Source organism: Pseudonaja textilis, chromosome 6 (genome assembly GCF_049901715.1).
Source record: "Pseudonaja textilis isolate UNSWEBS1 chromosome 6, rPseTex1.2, whole genome shotgun sequence".
Taxonomy (NCBI): domain Eukaryota; kingdom Metazoa; phylum Chordata; class Lepidosauria; order Squamata; family Elapidae; genus Pseudonaja; species Pseudonaja textilis.
In genome coordinates this window covers 56,492,778-56,515,531 of record NC_141995.1, presented here as the reverse complement: position 1 = coordinate 56,515,531, position 22,754 = coordinate 56,492,778, and the positions used below count along the sequence as shown (strand labels likewise).

The 22,754-nt window shown below is 39.9% G+C and overlaps 2 protein-coding genes and 1 long non-coding RNA gene across 8 annotated transcripts in view; 2 read left to right on the top strand and 1 right to left on the bottom strand.

The window, feature by feature from the left end:
• CLOCK (clock circadian regulator) overlaps positions 1 to 6,602 on the top strand; it is a 51,035-nt gene extending 44,433 nt beyond the window's left edge. For 5 of the 6 annotated variants that reach the window (XM_026699922.2, XM_087936631.1, XM_026699923.2 and 2 more), the window contains one exon: positions 653 to 6,602. In XM_026699922.2, coding sequence (XP_026555707.2) covers positions 653 to 835 — 183 coding nt within the window. In that variant the 3' untranslated portion in view covers positions 836 to 6,602. The remainder of the gene's footprint in view (positions 1 to 652) is intronic. The other variant, XR_015744170.1, reaches the window with a different exon arrangement.
• Positions 6,603 to 8,330: 1,728 nt separating this feature from the next.
• LOC148125487 (uncharacterized) lies at positions 8,331 to 9,071 on the top strand. The gene is made up of 2 exons (XR_015744171.1): positions 8,331 to 8,377; positions 8,565 to 9,071. It is a non-coding gene; the product is annotated as an uncharacterized LOC148125487 (long non-coding RNA).
• A 2,011-nt stretch (positions 9,072 to 11,082) lies between these two features.
• On the bottom strand, positions 11,083 to 22,660 carry TMEM165 (transmembrane protein 165). The gene is made up of 6 exons (XM_026699925.2): positions 22,341 to 22,660; positions 16,312 to 16,537; positions 15,231 to 15,406; positions 13,989 to 14,171; positions 12,994 to 13,099; positions 11,083 to 11,702 (listed from the first exon to the last, which is right to left on the bottom strand). Exons 1-6 carry the CDS (start codon positions 22,521 to 22,523, stop codon positions 11,626 to 11,628), a joined length of 951 nt encoding a protein of 316 aa, XP_026555710.1. The 5' UTR covers positions 22,524 to 22,660; the 3' UTR covers positions 11,083 to 11,625.
• Between the last annotated feature and the right edge of the window lie 94 nt (positions 22,661 to 22,754).

Below are 22,754 nucleotides of genomic sequence, written 5' to 3'. Positions count from 1 at the left end.
TTATTTATGATCCAATTACAACATAAAGTAGCAAGAAAAATCCAGAATTGAAGAGCGTACCTTCTCATTAATAGCAGTAGGAAGAAAGCAAAAGATATAAAGATTCATGAAAACATACAGCCTTGATTTTAAAGTTAAATATGTTTTGATAAGAGCTTGTGACATGGCCTATAACTCATCTGTTTAGTGGTCTGAATTAGACCTTTTTCTTTGCTGAGTGGTCAATACAACTAGTGTGTGTGAGAGAGAGGGGGAGGGAGAGAGAGAGAGAGAGAGAGAAACATAGGCGGTACTCCTTCCTCCTACTTTCCCCACAACCACCACCCTGTGAGGTGGGTTGGGCTGAGAAAGCGGGACTAGCCCAAAGTCACCCAGTTGGCCTTAATGCTTAAGGCAGGACTAGAACTTGGTGTCTTGGCTTCTAGCCTGATGCCTTAACCACTCGACCAAGCAGGCTCCCGTTATATAGAGATATTCTGCGGTTGGACACACAGGGAAAAGGGATGCATCCACACGATTCCCCTTTTCTCTCCTTACAATAAATAAGCTGCAGTTGCAGTTTCAACATGGGATCCTAAAGTGATGTTGTTAGGTAACGTGCTTGTGCTCTGACATCTTAACCCCCCCCTGCCTCTCGTTTGTATATTTGCAGACATCCAGGTTACTTCATGGAAATCAGTCGACGCAACTGATCCTCTCTGCTGCTTTCCCACTACAACAAAGCACTTTTGCCCAGGCGCATCACCAGCAGCATCCGTCTCAGCCACAGCCCCTGCAAATGCCACGGCACAGAGCTAACAGCATGTCAGAGGCGTCTAAGGTGCCACCCCAGTAACGTGGGGGCTTTGCTACTGGGAGCAAGACGGGCAGGGAGGACTGCTCAGTTTGTAATTGCACTGGAGATGGTGAGATAGGAGTCGACAGAGTTTGCAATGCACAGTATTGAAATTCTTTTTAGCTGTCCGGAATGTATCTGCCGAAGAGAATTGCACAGAGTGCTCCACGGGAGTTCCAGTCGGGGTAAAGCTGGAAAAGATGGTGGGACAGGGACATGCTGACTTTTGCCGGGTTTCTGTGTTTGGCTTTTCTTCAAAGGCCAGGAGTTAATTTGTCCAGATCAAAGTCAAAATGTTCAGTGGACTAAACAAGATACTTACAATTAAGTTTGCTCAGATTAAGTGTTATAATGGACATGCTGTTGCTGCAGCTATTTAAGTAGGCCTGCAATTATGCTCCAAAGCAAAATTAATTTTTTTCATATTACAGGACAGTAAATATTTTCAAAATATTGAATGGAATCTATCTTCATTGTACAGATGCTGTAAAATACTGTGTATATGTCTGGTAAAAAGCGAGAGAGCAGGATATTTTATATGATGCATGGAACTTGGTTTGAATATGTTTTTCCCAAAAATTTCACCAAATGTTCAAACTACTGTTTTCATCTGTTTTATACCTGTTCGTCTTCTCCATCGTGGAATCTATAACCTGCACGATCATTTATTCTCATCTGTAATGTGGGCACAATCTCCTGTTTATAGTTTATGTGTAATGTCGAGTTTGTTCCATGAGGTAATAGTGTGTTCAGGTTTGTGGAATTTTTTGCAAGTTAAATTATTGATGAAACTCTTTGAACTGTGGGGGTTCAAGGCATTCAGTTTCATAAATACCATTTGTCATGTATCATTTCATGAATATTTTTTTCTTTGGAAAAAAAATAGGAATTTGCACTGCTCTGTTTTTGATGGTTTGGAATTTTGATTCCCCAAAGCTGTCTTTTGATATAATACATAGTTGCAAATATTTATGTAAAACATATGGTTTAAAATATGAACATAATTTTCACAAATGACTCAAATATAGGAATAATTTGCACAAAGTATATTTAAATTTAATAATTGTAGGCACTTTTTAACTTCTCTGCCGTGGGAAATGTGATTTCGGAATTTGTTGGAATCTTTTTATTCTCCTGTAAAATATTAACCTTCATTGAATCAGAGATAATTCAGGGTCATTTGAAGCAGAACAAATAATAAAACCTCCACAGTGCCTTGATTTTGATTCAGGTAGTAGTGCTAAACATACTGAATTACATTATCTTGAATTTATGAACATATTTGAAGTTTTAGTTCACTGACAAAACTTGCTTCCTAACTAAGTCTCTATTATAGTTGTACATATAAGTATTTTAAAAACTGTACAAATTGAGAATCGAAATGTTTTTAAAATGCTGCACTCTCCTCCTCAACCATTCAGTAAGGGGATAGCTGCAGTGCAATGACTCACATTTCACAATTTGAAATTATGCATCTAATTTTTTCTAAATTTATGCGAAAACATGTATGTGAGTAACAAAACAACTAACTTGTAAAGCAATTTAAATTGAGTTATCTGAAATGAGGTGGAATAAGATATAAATGGATAACATTGTATTAAGACTTCAGATGACAAATTCACTTCATAAAGATAATAAAAAGATCCAACTAAAATTCTGTACAGATTTTAAAAAAATGTGTAATATATTTTATGGTACTAGTTTTAAAATCCACGTCTGCAGAGCAAAATAAGTTTGAAAAGACTTATAAATTGGGTATCTAAAAGAAAAAATAAATCATTGGAATGTCTGAATCAAGAAAGACTGGGTAATAAAGAGGAGCTTTATTAACGTAACCAAAGTTATAGGGAAAGGCGCAAAGAATGTAGTGCTGGTTGGACAAAGCAACATCTTGGTAGAAAATACCAAATGTTTATCCTAAGGATAATTTGGATGCTATTCAGGTATCATGCTAAACTATCATCCGCTTATCTTAGTTGTAAATGTGCCCTTGTACATCTGCTGACTACATTCTAAGTAGATAAATTGAGCATAACATTCAAAAGTAAGATTCTGCTCTCGTCTGCCTTGAAGAAATCAGAGAATGAAGCCATAATTTGTTCAAATGCCACTCATGGCTTGATTTCTTCTTTTTTCTGGGAAACATGCTAGGCTTGCCCACAATGTGGGTTGACTGTAGCCACATGTATAACCACACCAGTGGATATGCTTGAGCATGTTTTGTTACTAAGCCCGCCGTATGGTTTAATGTGATACATGAATGGCTCCTTCCAAGTTTTTTTTCATTGCTGTAGCCTTCCCTACAACCCCATCCCGCAACCCCACCCCATGCATCATTTCAAAAGTTTAATAGCTTGTACCGTAATCAAATTTTTAAGATTTATTTTTAAAGAATCAAAGAACCAAAGAATTAGATTAACCCTCTTCCCTCTTGGCAAATACTGGAAACCAGTAGGTAGCTTGCTTAGGAAACTACGTAGCATTATTATCTACATGCATAAGAAATGTGGAAATAGTTCTATGAATTTAATTGCAAATTAACTCTGTTCTGCCGTAACTTGTTTGTTGTAATCCCAAGCCTGGCTGTGTTGAACAAAGATCTTTTGTATGTAGTAAATGATCGTCTAGTCGGGCTTGAAGCTGTTTCAAATATTAGAGCATTAAATAAGAAAAATTGGGAGGGCTCTGGAATTGCTTTGAGAGACCAGGGTTTTAGTCTAAGAATGCAAAGCGTGGTAAGTTTATTTGGTATAGATTTTCTTTGCAGTTTTTATTGAGAAAGAACACAACTATCGGTAGATGTGACATGTATTTTTGGAGGTTATATAAAAGGTAAGCTAATGGAAGAAAAGTAGTAAGAAAGTAAAAAAAAATTACTGAAGATTTTTTTTTTGTCTACAGCACTCCAGACATACTTCAATGAATCAAAAATATTTTCTAGAAGGTATGTTGGCGTTTATGTTTTATTTTCTGGCTGACAACTTTGTCTGAAGATCTTTTACTTCCGTGGAGTGTCAGTGTGCCCTAAATAGCACAAAGATCCAACCTTTTCTCTTCGTGATAACCAAGGCTAATTTTTAATCTCAGAAATCGTTTGGAAGTGTGGTTATTCCTCCCCCTGTAACTTAGTACGGCCAAATGTCTCTGCTGGGGGGGCGGGGGGGCAGGAGAAGTTGGGGGGTTCACCTGGTGGGTATTGCACTTAACCTAAAGCAGCAGGGGTGGGCAACCCGTACGGGGGCCAGGGACCCACCGGACAGCTTCCTGGCCTGCTGGAGAGCTGCAGGAGGCCTTCCGTTGACCTGGAGAAACGCGTTGGCCTTGGGAGAGGCAGTGTTTGAGTGGGAAGTGGGGACAGGAGACCTCGGGGAGGCAGGCTCTCCCCCCCACCCTCCCTGCACTCCCACCATCAAGCACCGAGACCGTGCCAAAAAGGCGTTCATTTTGTGGCCAGTGTTTGGCAGTGTGATTCTGGCCCCTTTTTCAGGGTGGTTGGCTAGCGTGAAGGGTGGGAACAGGAACGTTTGGCTGCCCTTCTCATTCTTACTGCTTTGGGGCAGGGAGGGGCAGAAAGGAAAAAACTTGGGTTTTTTTGGCAAAATCCAGTGGTTTTGCCATTGAATCTCAGCAGTCCAGTTGGAAGAGGGGGTTCAGGCGAGATCCAGGGAGTAGCAAGACGCTCCACGTCTGTGCTGAAGCCACAGTTCCTACAAGGGGTAGGAAGCCTGACAAAGTGCTGCTGGAGGGAGAAGGGTAGTATTAGGTGTGCTTACATTTGTGGGGGGTGGGAAGGGAAGGAAGACTCCAAGGTGAGCCTTCTGGGGATTCTAGAGGGAACCGTATACATATTTTTGATATTATATTTAATAATATATATATATATATACATATTATATACTATATTTCTACACATATTAAGAGAATATAGTCAGAGCTCTCCATATGCCTTCCATTATTTTTATGTAGAAGTTTACTTGCTGGTGCAATGAATTTACTCCAGTCTGTCACAATCTGTAGGCTTCCTGCCTGCTGCCAGCTGACAAGAATAAAAACGACTGAGCATCCAGGGCTGTCCGATAAAACCACGTTAGTTGCTTAAGAGTCTGTTGGAAAGGTAATCCTGTTGACCACTGTGGTTAGAATCACTGGGATTGTGTAGAGATTGGGGGGGGGGTGTAACCACACTTAGGGTGGGATATGAAATAACGGAATATGTTTAAGCGGAAAGGGTCTTGCCAAGAGACCAGCACCTAAAACATAGGCGGATGATGCACCCGGGTAGATTAGCGAGTCAAAATGGCTTTTTTCTCTCTGAAATGCCACACTCTTGTTTCTGCAAGGGGTGATCACTCTCCTGTAATACTTGAGCATGATATTGAATTAGGTAGGCTAAAAATGTGCGCAAATATAAGCACTTTATTGGGGGTGGGGTGGGGGGAAATCTCATTTTGAAATACGATTTATTTAGGCAACGGGACTGTTCACCGAGGAAAGGGGGAGGGGTCAGAATGTAGACTATTGTCAAAAAGAGGCATTGCTGGAAAATGTTTCTTAACGTTTAGGCTGAAGTCTAAACAACGTGATTATGCAGAACATGTAGTATTGGTTGGCTTTGTACAGATGTAGATTAAAATACCTAAGCTTTTTTTCAGAACTGATTTTTTTTAAAAAAATAAATATATTGCACAATTGCCAGAGAATTATCAACAGGAGGCTTTCAAATAATTCTAAGTGGCCCTTAGGATTAAATGTGTAGAGGGGTTTACAGGTGTGGCCTTTAGTAGACTGCTTCAGTCGCGAGTACAGTTCGTAGTTTTAGTGAACACCCGTTTTTGTCATGTATGTTTTGTAGGCGTGTGTGAATTTATTTTTCATTTTTAAAATAATGTTACTGTGTCATGTGATGTCAGCATGCAATGTCAAACTCTTAAATCAATTGTCGGAAATGTATCGCTGAGATGCGTATGCGATGAGACAAGGAGGCCTAGAGGGAGCCGATCTGATTTGGAAGAGGGGACGGTTTCTTCTTCCCTGTCGTCGTCCCCCCCCGCCCCCCCACGTTAAAAAACCGGATATATTTTCAAATGTATACAATCGTTTGAAGTTGAATGTTGAACAGTCAGTGAGTGAGACAAGCTTTGAGAGACAATTTTAAAAACATAAATCTGGTTGTTTATGAAACTGAACAGTTTATTGATACTTATTTTTTTAACACTACATTCCTCTGTCTTTAATAAACAAGTACTTTACAGTCTGTGTTGCTACGCTTCATGCTTTCTCATCTGCATGGGTATTGCCAGCAGCATGACCGGCCGGCCGTATTGCTTATAGAGATATTGTACCTGCCAGTAACACACACACAAAGCAAAATGAAACACTGTGTATGAACAAAATACTGTGTTGCCTGATATACAGATCCCAGCTCTTAACTGAGGTGCTGCACTAGGAGACAATCACAATCTATGGAAGACTTTGGGGTGGGGTGGGGGGGGTGTTCTTAAAGACACAGCTGCTTTGAAAGTGTTTTTTATTCTTAAAAAGTATTTATTTTTTAAATTGTCTAATTGGATATACTTTTCAGTGTTGATTTCACATTGTCTTGGTTTTGCCTTTTTAAAATTTGGCATTAGATTTGTATATGTAGGAAAACCTGTGTGTGATTTTCATGATCTGACATCGGGAACTGTAGATATGGCTCCTTAGTGTTCATGTGATCCTTATTGCCACGTGTCAGTTTTTAACTGAATAAACGTAACATTTGAAATTTCTGCTTTGTAGCATTCAGGTTTTGATAAACGTTTCCGGCTTGAATACCTCTTGCTGACTTGGTATCTATACTGTTATTTTTCTTCCTCAACAACAACAGCAACTTCAATCTGAAAGAACTGAGTGGGGTGGAAGGAGAGGAAGAAAGGGCAAATACAAGCGGCACCCAGGATTTGGCTGGTGCTACTCGTGGCTTCTTTTTTTTGGCATTAGTTGATCGTGCTAATGATTCTAGACCGTGTTTCTCAACCTGGGCAACTTTTAAGATGTATGGACTTCAACTCCCGGAATTCTCCAGCAAACTCAAAAAGTCCACACATCTTAAAGTTGTCCAGGTCGAGAAAGAGCTGTCTCCAGCCTTAAATACCCGTCTCTCGCAAACACTGGAGTCCCTTGCATTTCTAGACGGATGGAAAAGGAACTGGTCTTTTTCAATGCTCGTGCTTCGGACAAAAATTTAAATCCACAGCGGGTGGTAGGAAGAAAAATAATTAGGCTAACTGCCCGTCGGATTTTATTTTCAAGGGTGGCAGGGAAGACTAGAAAATCTGAGGAGGGTTGCCCCCACAACTGTCTTGAAGGTCCCAGGATCAGAAACGACCTAGATTTTGAATCCTTCAAGAGCCTCGACAACTCTCCCTATTGACTTCGATGGGGGAAAACAAATGCCGGTCTATAGTGCCTGTGCTGCTTTGATGGCCAGAGGGTTGAGTCCCTGTGTTAAAATAAAACCTCGTCCGATAAGATTTCACAGATGTGGTTTTGCTTTTTTGAAAACTGTAACTGAATTGTCAGACCCAGTTGCCTTTTAATAACATTTAAGTAATAGTTCAGGATTTACCTAAGTAATAGTTAAAAAAACGAGCCCCTTTCAAGCGTTGTTTAGGATTGGGAAAAACCAAATGCATAGTTACAGAACGGGTGGAACTTGCTTCAATAGTAGCAACTGTGAGAGCACAGTAATTAGGCTGCGTCAATGGAAGGTCACAGCACCAAGATTATATACTGTATTACTATATACTGTATTACTGAGACCCGCTTGAAATGCAACGTCCAATTCTATGCACCACAACACAAAAAAAAGGTTGTGGCCCTATAAAGAGTGCAAAGACGACCAACGAAGATGGTAAGAGGACTAGAGGCTAAACTATATGAGGAATGCTTAAAGGAATTAGGATCTAACTTGTCCAGCCTGTTTAGCCTGTCTAGCCCTAACCCTGAGAAGGGCGAGATCCACTTAAATCTCTAAAGCCCCTGAGGGCAGGACAAGAAGCAGTGAGTGGAAGCTTGTTAAGGGAGATCCAATCTGGAACAAAGGAGAAATTTCCGGAAGGTGAGAACAATTGATTAGTGGCCTACCGGAATTGTGGGTGGTTCCATTGCTGGAGGTCTTTAAGGAAAGTTTAGACAACCATTTTGCCTGGGATGCAATAAGGTCTGCCTTGGGCAGGGGGTTGGACTAGAGGTCCTTCAAGGTCCCTTTCAACTCTATGATTCAAAGTTGAATCACTCTATCCTTTGTCATGGTCGCCACCCCCCCGGCTCACCTCAAAAACTACCATATTCCTAGAGTACTAGAAGCACGTTCTAACACTACTGGTCACAGAAATTTAAATTCATTCAAGCCTTTCTTTCCCATTGAAAAGTAACTTCTGAGAAGGTGAGGTGTCTGTGCCAAGTGTTTAATTCTACACATATCCCACTTGCCTTCCCCACATCCTTATTTGTGAAAGAAAGTTCACAACATATAGCTGGGCTTTTCTTTAGAGCAGGGGTGTCAAACTCCATTTCATTGAGGGCTGCATCAGGGTTGTGTTTGACCTTCGGGGGGGGCGTGGCCAGGGGGGGCATGGCCACATCACTTGTGTTGGGGTGCCAATGGCGACCTGAGCACTTCTGCCAGTGAAAACGGGCTCCCGAGCTCCATTTTTGGTTATGACAACCTCCTGCAACCCTCTGCCAGCAAAAACAGAGCTCGGGAGCCAGTTTTCGCTGGCAGAAGCACCACGGGCCGGTCCTTTGCTGTTGGCAGGAGGGCGGCCCCGTGAGGCAGATCTAAGCACCCCGTGGTCCGAATCTGGCCCCCGGGACTTGAGTTTGACGCCCCTGCTTTAAGAGGTTTTCACGTGAAAGAAGTCGAAGAGGTTTTCTGATTCATGAAAACGGCATCCTGATCTCTTAAAAACAGCTTTTCCTTATTGCCATTTCCATTGGACCTGCCACTGTTAAAATAATGTGGGGTCATGGAGCCAATAATAGGACGAGTCTCAATGGTGTGAAAAGAAATCTATGTGCCATGTTTTTCTAGGAGGATGAACTTATTTCTGTAGAAAAGTTATAGAATTATAGTCACCCCTCTAACAAATACCAGTTGCCAACAATACAGTAAGAGTGTCAACTTCCTCCTGTTGGATTGCATCTTTCCCTCAATCTAGCTTCAAATTGGAATGATTTTGAAGTATTTGTACACCCACACAAAAGGCTTGGAGAAACCTCAAAAATCAGCTGATGATGGAATGGGATCACTTATGACTTGACCATTGCAGTAAAAAAAGCAGATCAAAGGAATTACCATGAAAAATTTAAGCCCTTATCAAAATGCTTCAGCGTTGCCATATGATCACGATCTGCTTAAATTATCTTTCCACGGTGTTAAGAATATGTTCGTGACACTGCAATGATACAGTTCTGGGCTGTTGTTTTTTTAAAAAGAAAATTCTTGCATAGCCTTTATTTATTTATCGGTTGATGATCGTACTGCATACTTTTGATTTTTAACACCTGCTCTGCCCCGAGAAAGGAGTCAGAAAGTAGCTTTTTCTGCAGCAGAACTAGGTGAACAATGATTATATTGTGCAGGAAGGAAGATCAGCACTCCATGATTCTAGAAGGAATGGCAAGAATAACGGCTGAGATCAAAGCGGAGCCTGAAAATGCATCCCTGGGCAATCTGGCCACGCGTAAGAGGTGAAGAGTCGTCTGTTGACTCTAGGGCACCCTGCTGTGACCACCGGCAAAAAAAGAAGCACCAGGGATTCCGCCAAAGGAGCGAAGTTTCCCTCCCAGTTGATCTCAGGGACGGCAGGCTTCACTCTCCCTCCCACCGAGGCCTTGGGAGGGCTTGATTTCCATTCCACGCAGGTCACTATAGGCGTGGGGGCCTCAGATTTCGCAACACTTTACAACGCCGCTAGGTGCTGTTGGCTTAAGACTGAGCAGCCTCTGGAAGAAATGATGAAAAAATAAGGACATAGAGATGCGGAAGCAAATAAGCTGCATGAGGCAGGCCGGCACAGGAGGAAAGGCTTTTAAGACAGATGAACGCGTTTAAAGTCTCAGTAAAATGGCAACAACAACAACAACAAAAGATTAAACTCCTGAAAAACAGTGAAGGGTTTTTCTTCCCTCTTTTAGGAATAGCACCTACACTGGAAAATAGTGAAAACCCAGCTTACTCCTACATGAAGGTGAACCCTCCTTCAGAATCATCCAGAAATTATACCTGCACACATTAAGCTTAGCTATAAGAATCTCATAGTTAGGAAAGAAAGGATAAAAGCAATAAAAAAAAAACATCTTTACAAAAATTTATTTTAAAACAATCTTTTTAGCTTGATACAAACTGGATTTTTTTTTCCCTACAAGATGGGCATCTATATTGCTCAGTGACAGCAACTGGCAAATCCAGAATCCTGCTGGCAGATCAAAAATAAGAGCAGCATGAATTGAACTGTTTCCCATTTCCTTAATTCCATTCCAAGCAATGGGAAGATACTGGTTTAGGCCAGCAAAATAGCTGATCTAAATTCTCTCCTATACCAGGCACATGATATAAATCTGGGGAATGCTTTGAACCCCAGTTTCTGAGGGCAAAAAGGAGGAGGAATTTGGAATTCTCCCCTTTGATTACCTGAGCCTTCCTACTGCAGTGTTGGTTAGGAATAAAGCTTTAATTTGAGAAAGGGGTTTCCTCATATTGTGGCAGTGCCATACTTGGTGTAACACATCCTCTTTATCAGCAGAACATTATGCCTCAGATACTTCTGGGTAGGAGATCCACTAATTACACTAAGCCAATGATTTGTTAAATGTGGCATCTAACTGGGTTTGCCTAACACCAAGTTAAAGACCAGAGCTTATGTCTGAGCCTACACTAAGGCAAAATCACAACAACCGCTTAGAACAATGCGCGTGGCAATGAACCCGTTTCAAATTAACATTTTTCCACAACTGACAAGCACCATGGCTTAAAATTAAAAACAGTAGCAATCAAGAGAAATCACAGAAATATTTATCCATCAATGGTACTGGAGTAAAAAGAAATGGGTACAACCACTAAAAATATAAAATATTGAACAGTACACATTATTTCCTCTGAATGAAACCAAAACTCATTTTAACTGCATTTCTATAATAGGAGGTACCTAGTTTTTATCCATTTTTTCCCATATTATTATTATACTTACTAAAAGAAAACAATGACCACTTTAAGAATATTTTAATCTGAAAATGCATCAAATGTTCAGTAAAATACAAAAATGGATCTGTAAATATCTAGATGGATTCTGTATTTGAGACCATTTCTGTATCTAAGTTTTCTGATTCTTCCACAAGTCCACCACATTCAGTGTCTTGAATAGATGACTTAATTGTTGGCAGAGCGCTTCATTTCTGACCATGGAATCATGTACTTGAGAAATAAAATCGAAGGGGGGTTTCAAGCAGTGTTTTTGGGACATCTGCAAATAAAATAACTCCGCAAAATTTCAGGAGCTGAACCTCAGTTTACCTGAGTCGATAAGTAAGCAAATGTACATTATTCATATCTCAAATATATAGACCGTGTAATTGTCCGGCAGAGACTGTATCTACAAAACATATCAAACTAATTGTTACTATAAAAATTACGGTATCCCACCTTCAGTGCTTGTTTGAATAAGTAGCTGTACATTGTATACAGGAACCCGAATGGCAATCACTGGTTCTAATTCTTGTATTTCAAGGAAAAGGAGTGAAAAATCCTGCTAAAATCCAACATCTGGGCTTATAAATAGTGCAGAGAATGCAAATGCTAAGAAAACAATGCCTCCTATGATGGTCACTGTAAAAGAAAAGAAAAAAGGTGATTAGAACCTATACGAAGGACAACATTTCACAAGGCTTTTTCCTTTTTGCATTCATGAATTTTCATGCCTCTACTTCTTACCAGCACCTAATCAATGAAGACACCCACCCTACATATTTCCAACATGGTCAGAATCAAGATGTTATAAATGGCAAGCTTTAGTTAGCGTTTATATACTTTAAGAAAAAAAATCCACATCAAATGATTTTTGTGCAATTCAACAAAAGTTGAACTATACAAAGGCCTCATTTTGGGGGGGTGGCTTTCATAGGAAACATGTACCTTCCCTTTACGTTTTTTTATGTTTTTCATTGTTTTTAGGGTTTTAAGGTTTTGTCTTTAGTTATGATTTTAGTTATTTTTGTATTTGTGTGTGTGTGTGTGTGTGATTTTAATCCTATAAGCCACCCACACTCATGTACGTGAGATGGGCTGTTGTATAATTTCAACCAATAAATAAATGGGGAAAATATTCATTTGTTTTTCCTGCTGCATAGTCCTATCAAGAAAGACTAAATAATAAAATATTTCAGTAAATGGTTAAATGAGACACATTTGAAAAACTGAACTTGAACCATTTGGAAAATTAGACACTATAGGAAGTTTCATGACAAGATTACAGGTTTGCATCTGCTCAGGCTTGTTCACACTGACTGACTGTGGATTAAAGACTATTTCCCTTCCCCATCCAATGACCCATGAACTTAATAAAGAGCATGAACTTAAAAAGAATTCATCTATTTCAGTTTTCTTGAACCCCTAACTTAACAAATGATAGGATATGGCTCTATTTTAATGCATTGGTTACTTTGGGCATGCCTAAACTGTGGGTCCAATGATCAGCTTTTCAAAATCTACAGAACTGCTAGTGATGATATTGATTTTTGCATGCCTTCCCAGGGAAAGAGGGAGACTAAAAGTCTATCATTAGAGATAGTCCTCCACTTATAAAAGTAACTGGGACTGGAATTACTGAACATGATTCAAAGAGGTCCCCTTTATGATTTTATAAATAACTCATATCCAACACTCCTATTTTCCTGACAACTATCCCGTGAGGCTGGTAGGGCTGAGAATGACCGGCTCAAAGTCATCCACAGGGCTTTCATGCCTAAGGCAGGACTCAAACTCACAATCTCCTGCCTTCTAGCCTGGTGTCTTAATCATCAGACCAAGCTGTTTTTTTAATCTCTTCCTGGTTAGAAAACATCTCATTTTCCTTCTCTGTTTGCCAATAGATGGTTTTCTTTTCCTGCCCAGAACTTACCAGTTCGAACTGAGATTTTTTGTGCTATCATTCTTCCTCCAATCACTGCTAGGCCAGTACACAAACTATGCCCAAGTGTTCCACCCACAGCCACACCGCAGGGATCCTGTGTCACACATAGAAAACGTTTCAGTGCTATTTGAAAAGCTACACGTTTTTACAGCAGTTGCTTACAAAGGAGCCACTAATACTTTCAAAGGCTGCAAACAGATAAAAACACACAGGGAATGTACTGTCAGCCACATCCAGCTTTAGTTCACGACCAGAGAGAATCCACCAGAATGTTATTCCTGGGATAACAGAAAGTGCCACAATCACTTTAAAATATGAGCAAACTAGGAACAAACTACTCAGTTTAAATGCTCACCTCAACACCAGGAGGGGAACCATTTTTCCCCCTAATGTAACTTAACCAATTGGACAGAATAAAAGTGCAATGAATTAAAACTGTGTTAATGTTAAACCAAAACATTCAACTATTTCATAGCAGGATTTGTACTTCCAGGTCTTTAAAAGTTCCTATATAAGTTGCTTTAGTTGCTCCTAAAAGTGATTCCTCACCATGCTGTGCCTAGCAACTTACATGGAAGCAACAATTTAACATACATAATATTAATATTAGCATAATTATATATTATGCAGTGGAGACAAATTTCTTGTGTGTCTAATCGCACTTGGGCCAATAAATAATTCTAATTAAATCAAAACCTGCTTGGGTCTCAAAAGCAGTCTAATGACTGCAGGTCCCATCACTTCTCTGCACAGATATAAGCGAAATAATGTCCTTTCTCAGATACTCAACTGCATTGAGTGCATCCCACGGAGGATGCGTTGTAACGGTGCCTTTTAAACTGGACAGATCCCAAGGGAAGATGACTTATGGCGCTGCTTAAGGCTCAAACCATCACCTTAATCTACCTATACCTAATTAGGTCCTGAGCATTTTGCTCCGTAACTTCTGACCCTCGTGCGCATTCCCCATACGGTTGACTCACCTCTCTTGCTGCCAGGACAATGGTCGTCAACTGAGAACGGTCACCCCATTCAGCTAGGAACGTTAAAGTGAATGCTTGCACAAAAATTGGAGAAATAAAATGCAGACATCTCTTCTGAGGTATTGCAGGGCCTGTGCCTGCTTCCATATCTCCAGGCCCATTTAGGAGTTTCATTCTCTGGAGCTAGGAGAAGCAGCAGCTGTTAGAACACTTGGGGAACCACAAATCAGATCCAAAGAGTCAACACCAGCGATACACAGCAATGGTCAGCTTTACAATGTAAATCTACAAAATAGATGCAAACTAACAATTAAATAATCAATACTTCATCCTAAGAGGGCTGAGTGCAGGAATCAGACAGGTGCTGCAACTAATCTAGGTTTGCAACTGTGGTTAAATACTGAGGTTTTTGCTGGCTATGAAGATTTCTCCCTTTACAATCAATCCTTGGCTGGCAGCAGAGCATTCACTGAATATAAAAGAATGGGTAATCCGATTCTAAAACGGAATGGCAATTCTAGTCTACTATCCTGGTTTCAGAAAAAATCATACATGGGAACAATTCTGACACTGAAGTGTTGCAATACTATATCGATAATATATGACATCAAATCTTATGGTCATAGACTGGCATATATTGACAATAAAAATACCAACAAAAATGTCCATAAATGGATATCTTAATAAGGCTGGTCCAGGTCTAATTTTGGACATCCATGCAGGTAATCCTATAAGAAACAATAGGTGGGTCTTTAGAAATTACCTAACTACAGATTCAATAGCTCCTAGCACTAGTCAAGATTCCTAGGGTATTTTGAGTTGTAACTCAGTGGTATCTGGTAACTCATTTCCATCCCTAATTTAGTGATCTTATGCAGCAATTTGGATTCAAGGGAGAAAAAGTGATTCCAAATGTGCAAGGAAATCAGAATTTCAAATGTCGACAGACGTCCATTTCTTTTCCTGGACCAACATGGCACAAGGCACATTTGATTTTAAGGAGGTAGTAGTGATTGGTGCCCTTTGAATCACCTTTCCTTCTTCAGGCTGGATCTCTGCACAGCCTTCATATCATTAAGTACCAAATAGGTACTTGTGAAGAATTTCATTTAAGAAGTAATGACCAAATACCAATCCAATAGTTTCTAATCAAGCATGCTGGCTGGAGAATTCTGGGAGCTGACGTCTACACATCTCAACAATGGCCAAGGTCGAGAAACACTGTTATGTACTTTAACTTACTTCCTCATCTTTCTTTTTGAGTTCTGCTTGAACTTCCTCTAATTCTTCCTGACCTTCATCTGCGTTCATCTTTAAACCTTCTCGAAGCATCCGGATACCAAAAATGGCAAAGAGCGCGGTTGACACGTAGTAGGTATATATTCTGGGAATTACTGTGGTAGCGTAACCAAATAAAACTACGAAGAGAAAAGCAAATAGTTTAGGTTTTCCATGAAGCAGACATAGTTAATTTCTACTAAGCACTTTTTAAAAAATTTCAGGAAGTCCTGCATATATTAATTCCATGGAATTAATGTACATTGCTATATTATATACAATATTATTTCCCAAATTGTATAGTAATATAACATTAAGATACAATATTATTTCCCACATTTTTACCTAGCTGAACTCCAGACGATTTTTTCAAAAAAAAAAGTTGATATAGATGATATAGATATTGATATAGATCTTTACAATAGGCAAAATATTTCTACCTAATTTGCAGTAATCCTAATCTAAAGTTCTATGAATAGGGCATAGAGAAGATAGTTTATTTTATTACATAACATTTTTAGATTGCTCAGATGATGCAGACTTTAGGTGACGTACAAGTAAAAAGAAAACAATTAAAGCTAATATAAAAACAAAAACAAAAGCCAAATGGCTACTCAAAATTTTCCTTCAACACCAGAAAAAGTATGGCCTCTAGTGCCTTCCTATTACCAGAAGGGCTCCCCTAAAGCAGGCGTCTCCAACCTTGGCAACTTTAAGACTTGTGGACTTTAACTCCCAGAATTCCTCAGCCAGCATAGCATAGTTGGCTGAGGAATTCTGGAAGTTGAAGTCCATAAATCTTAAAGTTGCCAAGGTTGGAGACCCCTGCTCTAAAGGAGCGCAAAATACTTCAAATTCCAAACAAAAGTGTTCCAACGCTTCCCATGATGTCAGAATGGCCATTTCTGATAAAACGAAACAACGTAGTTTATAACTGGACATTTTCACCACTGAGGCTTTTCGCATGTCCCTTATTCTCTCCCACCTATAGTACGTGTACCACGTTTTCACTACGCTCCAGGAAATGAAAGACAAAAGCACTAACCAGATAGACACGTCATCAGCCCTAAGGCTAGCATGGCACCAGCCAGCACTGTTAAGCGGTTGTAACGCATTGCCATAATAGCAGCAATGAAGAAGGTTTTATCGCCCAGTTCTGAAACAATGATGACCGAAATTGCAGCCACGAAAGCATGGATAAATCCTAGGTTAGTTTTATCTGAGGACTCTTCACTCACAGAATGGACGGGGACGAGGAGGGTTGGTCCTTTCTGAAAAGAAAAAAAACATGTTTTTTTTTTTATTCCAGGTTTTAAGGAAACCAGTTCCTTATCATGTCAACACATAAGAAAAATGCAATCCACTGGATAGTTATGTCAAAGGGCCCTACAAATTCTTTACTTATCTTATGAATAAGCCAAGAAGTTTAAGTGCCAAAATAAACCACCCAGTTCAACTTGTCTAGAGAGGAACACAGCTGAGAGTACATGCAATACTTCCTTAAAGAACTGAAATTTTTAAGCACAAACTTGTGTGCTGCCCAAAGTCACCGAGAGTCAGGTAGCACCCTAATTTAATATATTATAAAACAAGCATCTCATGATCACCTATTGTCCTTGGTATTTAATGTAAACTGTTTCATCAAGGTTTTTATTTATCCTTGCTGAAACCAAAGTATGAAAATGATTTGAACTTTAGATGTTGACTCATTGGCATTCTATTTTTCATATTTTATTGTTAGGGCACTTTACCCGTAACTGCAATTTATCTGCATTTCTTCAACAATAAATAGTAATAACTCCAACAAATTTCTACATATTTTAATTCATCATACTAACAATTATTTAGGAGGCATATTTGAAGGAATTAACTATGTGTAGTCTTGAGAAAAAAATACAGAAAGCGGATACAATAGTTATATTTAAGTACCTGAATATGTCACACAGTATTTCTTCAAAATCTACTATTGTTCCAAAATATAGGACTTAGCATAATAGAAAAGTAATTCTATTAAATATCAAGAACAAAACTCCCAGCAGTAAGAGCAGTTCATCAGTGGAACTATATGTCAAGATTCACTTTATTGACCAGAGAATTATATGCCTTAAATGGCCATTTCTAGCTGTTATAATATTATATCACCTAGACCAGGGGTTCCCACCCAGGACTCCTCACACCTCCTGAAATCGCAAAATTATAGTCTATATACACATGCATATCATTATTTATTTTTGTAAGGGGTGCAAGAACATATCAGAAGTATAGAAAAGTTTGGGATTCCCTGACCTTGACAATCCTCGATTTGTGACTATATACAATAAAAACATTCATAACAAGCAATAACGACTGTAACCAAGACAGTAAAGGTTTCATAAAAGCAGTTTCATAAAGTAAAATGAGAAACTTGTTTAAATAGGGGGAATTAAGCCAGAGGCATTTCATGCATCTCCTTAAAGAAGCTTCACAATCAAAACCACCCTTTTCCAGACACTGCTTCAAAAAGAGCAATGGCAGACCAGACCAACGAATGAATAAAACGATTTCAAGCCAAGTACTTTCTTCCAGGTAGCTGGGATTCTAAGGAAAAGTCATATCTAAACTGTCACCAGAACTGAGATCAATATAATACTATTCTATCTGTTGACCTTCTCAATCAGAGTTACTATCTCACTGTTTAAAGGTAGTATATACCTTGACTTTTGACCACAACTGAGTAAAAAAAATTTGTTGCTAAGCAAAACAGTTGTTAAGTGAGTGTTGTGAGTGTAAGTCATTTTTTTCAGGTCCATTTTAATTTTGAACAGCCACTAAACAAATGGTTATTGAGTTAAAGGATTACTTACATGTTCTTTTTGAATACATCTGCTAAATACATATCTTAACACAGAGATTAAAATACAACTGTATTTTTAGAATATCATTCTGGAAAATACTATTCTAGAAATAGAATTCTAAGTAAAGTAGCTGCAAGTTCTATTTTTAAATAAGTGAAATTACCAAATAATAGCGAGTGTATCTTTTTTTTTTAAAAAAAAAGTACTGATTTTATAGTCCCAAAATAATTTTGTCTTCAGAAATGAAATGTGACTCTAAGTTTCATGCATGTTCATCTACAAGCTAGATATTGTTTCACGATATTTCAAATCTTCACTTTTACTGATTGTTGACAAGTTAAGTGTTTTTCTTTTATTACCAATATAGCTATATTGTTGTAGATCACAAAGAAAGCTAGTTCTTGTTTGTCTCAAATTTTTCCAACCAGATGCTATCAGTTCAGGAATAAAAGCTGATTTTATTATGCAAATACATCCAACGTGTTTCACCTTGTCTGCTCTTTGAAGATTTAGTGTATCATGAAACAGTAGCTTGTAGATGAAAAGTGCATGAAACTTTAATTCACATTTTATTTCTGAAGAAAAAACTATCCCCAGACTATAAAATCAGTCCTTTTTAAAGAAGACACTCTTGCTATTATTTGAGAATCTGCATACTGCTAAAACTCTGTGTCTTGTAACTTTTAATTAAGCGAAATGGTCCATTATGGGGCAAGCTTTTCCTACCCAGATACTTTGACAGCTCGAATTTACAGATTGTGTCCAAATTTTGGGACCCAAGACTTCCATGGAATTGAAATTTGGCAATTTTTATAAAACAGTTTATCATGTAAGAATTATTATAAAGTATTTTATGACAAAACAAAATGTAATAAAACATTTCCTATGGTCAATTCCTGATGTTTATGTTATACTATACTACTTGGCTACTTTTAAGGTAGATGCATCTGTGAATATCTCCCTGAATTTTTAAGGACTTATTGTTGAAGGCATTTGGTAAGGAAATATCTCTGAAAAGAGGAACCAAGGAGTCATGGGTTGTTTACTAAATATTAAAAATTGCTGGTTAGTCATTCCTTTTTGTTTAAGCAATGGTAAACTTCAATTAATAATCTATAGCCAGGACATTCGAGGGCAGTCACCTTTTGATAGTTTAGAACTTCTCATGAATTCTGATTAAACAATGCACGAATGAACAGAACCGTTTTCTATCTGATTATGATTACAAAATTGTGTTCCAAGAACTGCTGAGCAGTCAACACTATATAGGCATTATGGCAAGATGCTTAATTCAGCACAACTGAAAGGATTAAAAAAATGGATATGTAACTGTAAATTTATAGTCTGTTTGGAGAAACAATTAAAATATACGGGTTAAACCAATGGGCTGCATATTCATAAAATGACAAATTATTGTGATTTCATGCTCGGAAACTATCATGCAAGTTTAGGATTTTGTAACAGTAACTTAAAAAAAAAATTGTAACACAATTTGAACGGTCATTATCCAACTGCAATGATCAAATCAAATCACTTAAATATATTTACTTTTCAAGACCTTGAAAACGCTTTGCTGAAATGTCACTATGATCTGTAACATGCGAGCTAACTGACTGTGCAATTTGGCAATATCACTATTTCCAAATCAACCAAATTAAACTAATAGCGGTTAAGTTACATAGTAGACAGTTTAACTGTACCTAGTGAGCCTGTATCACTTTCTTCCAATAGACAAGGTGTAAAATAAATTTAATTTTAGCAAGATGTGAACCATCAATTACTAATACGGCTGTTGTCTGCAACTGGCCAATAGCACATTGGTCAGATTGGTATATAAAATGAGCTCACCATGTGTCATATGGATAAAGGAAAGCTGAGGCATATTAATAAAATGCTCTTAGTTGGATACAATGCCAGACTTCTGTTTCCCCCCCCCCGCCCTTCCAAGATCCAGCAGGACTCTCTTCTTTGCAACGTCCTACAATTTCTACGAGATGAGGCATTTAAGAAAATGAAATGCGGGCATTACCGGTAGCCCTTGACTTACGACAATTGAGCCCAAAATTGTGGTTGCTAAGTGAGACATTTGTTGAGTTTTGTCCCATTTAATGATCTTTCTTGCCCCAGGTGTTAAACAGGGCAGCTGTTAAAAGTTACTAAAACAGCTGTTAAAGGAATCCGGCTTCCCATTCACTCTGCTTTTCAGAAGGCTGCAAAAAGATCAATGATCTTGAGACACTGCAACGGTCATAAATATGAAGTAGTGGCCAAGCAGCCGAAATTTGACCATTTGGGTGTTGCAACGGTCGTGTGAAAAATGATCATAAGTCACTTTCTTCAATGCACTGTAACTGAGCTGTAACTTCAAACGAACTGTCGTAAGTCAGGTGCCACTTGTACAACCCACAGAACTTGTGGGACAGGAGCAAGTATGAACAGGTAGTCCTTGACTTACCATATGACCGTTTTTCACACTTACGACCGCTGCAGCATTCCCATGGTGACATGATTTATATTCAGGAGCTTGACAACTGGCTGACATTTATGACGGCTGCACTGACTCACTTAAACAATGTGGCAAGAAAAGGGGACCCAAATTCACTTCATTCCCTCACTCAGCAACATAAATTTTGGGCTCAATTGTGGTCCTAAGTTGACTTTACAACAGTTCATTTAGTGACCATTCAAAGTTACAACGGCACGGACTCAGGACCGTTTTTTTCACCCTTGCGCCCATTTCAGCATTCCTCAAATTCAGATGCTTGGCAATTGGCTCATAGCGTGTTTTGCCAAGCCCCCTTTTGAGTCTCTGGATGGCTGGATGTATTATGGGAAGCGAGAAAACGGGTGAGCAAAGTCCCTGGTAATGCGGTGGGCTCATCAGGCAAATGCAGTCAGGGTTAAATCCGGTTAGATTCCTTCGCTCCTCCCTTCATGTGGTTCGTCTCTTAGGTAGCCCTACCTTCCCCCTCTATTTCAGGTCCAGCCTCTTGCCTTAGCCTAGAAAAGGGACCACAGGGAGTCCTCGACTGACAACAAGTTCATTTAGTGATGGTTCAAAGTTACAGCAGCCCTGAAAAAGGGACTTATGACCGTTTCCCACACTTATGACCGTTGCAGCATCCTCATGGTCACGGGATCAAAATTCAGTCCTTTGGCAACTGACTCATATTCATGACGGTTTCTGTGTGTATGTGTGTGTATGTATGTGTATGTATGTATGTTGGACTCCCACGTGTGAATATATGTATGTGTATGTATGTTGAGGACATCCATGTGTGTGTATATGTGTGTATAAATACAGGTGTGCATGTGTGTGTTGAGGACTTCCTCATGTGAGTATATGTATGTATGTATGTTGAGGACACCCGTGTGTCTGTGTGTGTGTATGTAGGTTAAGTGTATGTTGAGGACTCCCTCATATGAGGACTCCCTCATATATGCATATATGTATGTATGTATGTATGTATGTATGTATATATACAGATGTATGTTGAGGACATCTGTGTGTGTGTGTGTGTATCTGTGTATGTGTGTTGAGGACTCCGTGTGTGAATATACATGTATGTATATGTATGCATGTATGTTGAGGACACGCAGGTTTGTGTGTGTATATATATGTGTGTGTATGTATAAGTGTATGTTGAGGACTGCCTCATGTGTGTATATACACGAATGTATATTGTATGCGTGTATATATGTATGTTGACGACATCCATGTGTGTGTGCGTGTATGCGTATGTGTGCTGAGGACTCCGTGTGTGAATATACATGTATGTATATGTATGCATGTATCTTGAGGACACCCATGTTTGTGTGTGTCTGTGTGTGTGTGTATGTTGAGGACTCCCTCATGTGTGTATATACGAATGTATATTGTATGTGTGTATATATGTATGTATGTATGTTGAGGCCATCGGTGTCTGTGTGTGTATATTTATGCGTATGTATGTTGAGGACTCCCTCGTATGTGTGTGTGTACACGTATGTTGCGTTTGTGTATATATGTATGCATGCCGAGGCCTCCCTCGTGTGCCTGTATGCACGTAGGAATCGCACCTGTCGCGACCTCCCATCCCTCCCTTCACCCGGCCACGTTTTGCCCCAGGGCGGAGACTTGAAGGGCCGGAAAGGAGAAGCGACGTCGGCCGGAGCTTTTCCCTCCCCGGGCCCGATGCTCGTCCAGCCCCACTTCTCAAGCCGGCCAGCGGGGCCGTCGCCTCCGCCTCCCTCCGCTCACCTCAGCCCGGAGGAGGTCCGGCCCTTGCACCGCCGGCTGCTGGTGCGGCGCCGGCGGCGGCTTCTGCTGCTCCTGGTGAGGCGGGAAGTCTCGCTCGCGGCCGACTTCTTGCTCGGGGGCCGCCAAGGCCGCGGCCAGCAGCCAGAAACCGAGCAGCGGCCGGAGCCGCCGGACCCCCGCCATGCCTGTCCCGCGAGCCCGGCCGTTTTCCTCTTCCCTCTCAGCGGCGGCCGCCTCGTCGGGCGGAAGTGAGTGGAACCCGCCCCGCCGCCATGGCCGCTTCCTCCGGGCCCGATCGTGCAACCGAACCCGGCCGCTCTGGGTCTCGTCTTGCCGACACCAAACCCGGAGCCTTGGCGACGTCCCGCCTCCGCCGCCCGATTCCCTTGTCTGATTGGGCAATTCCCCCCCCCC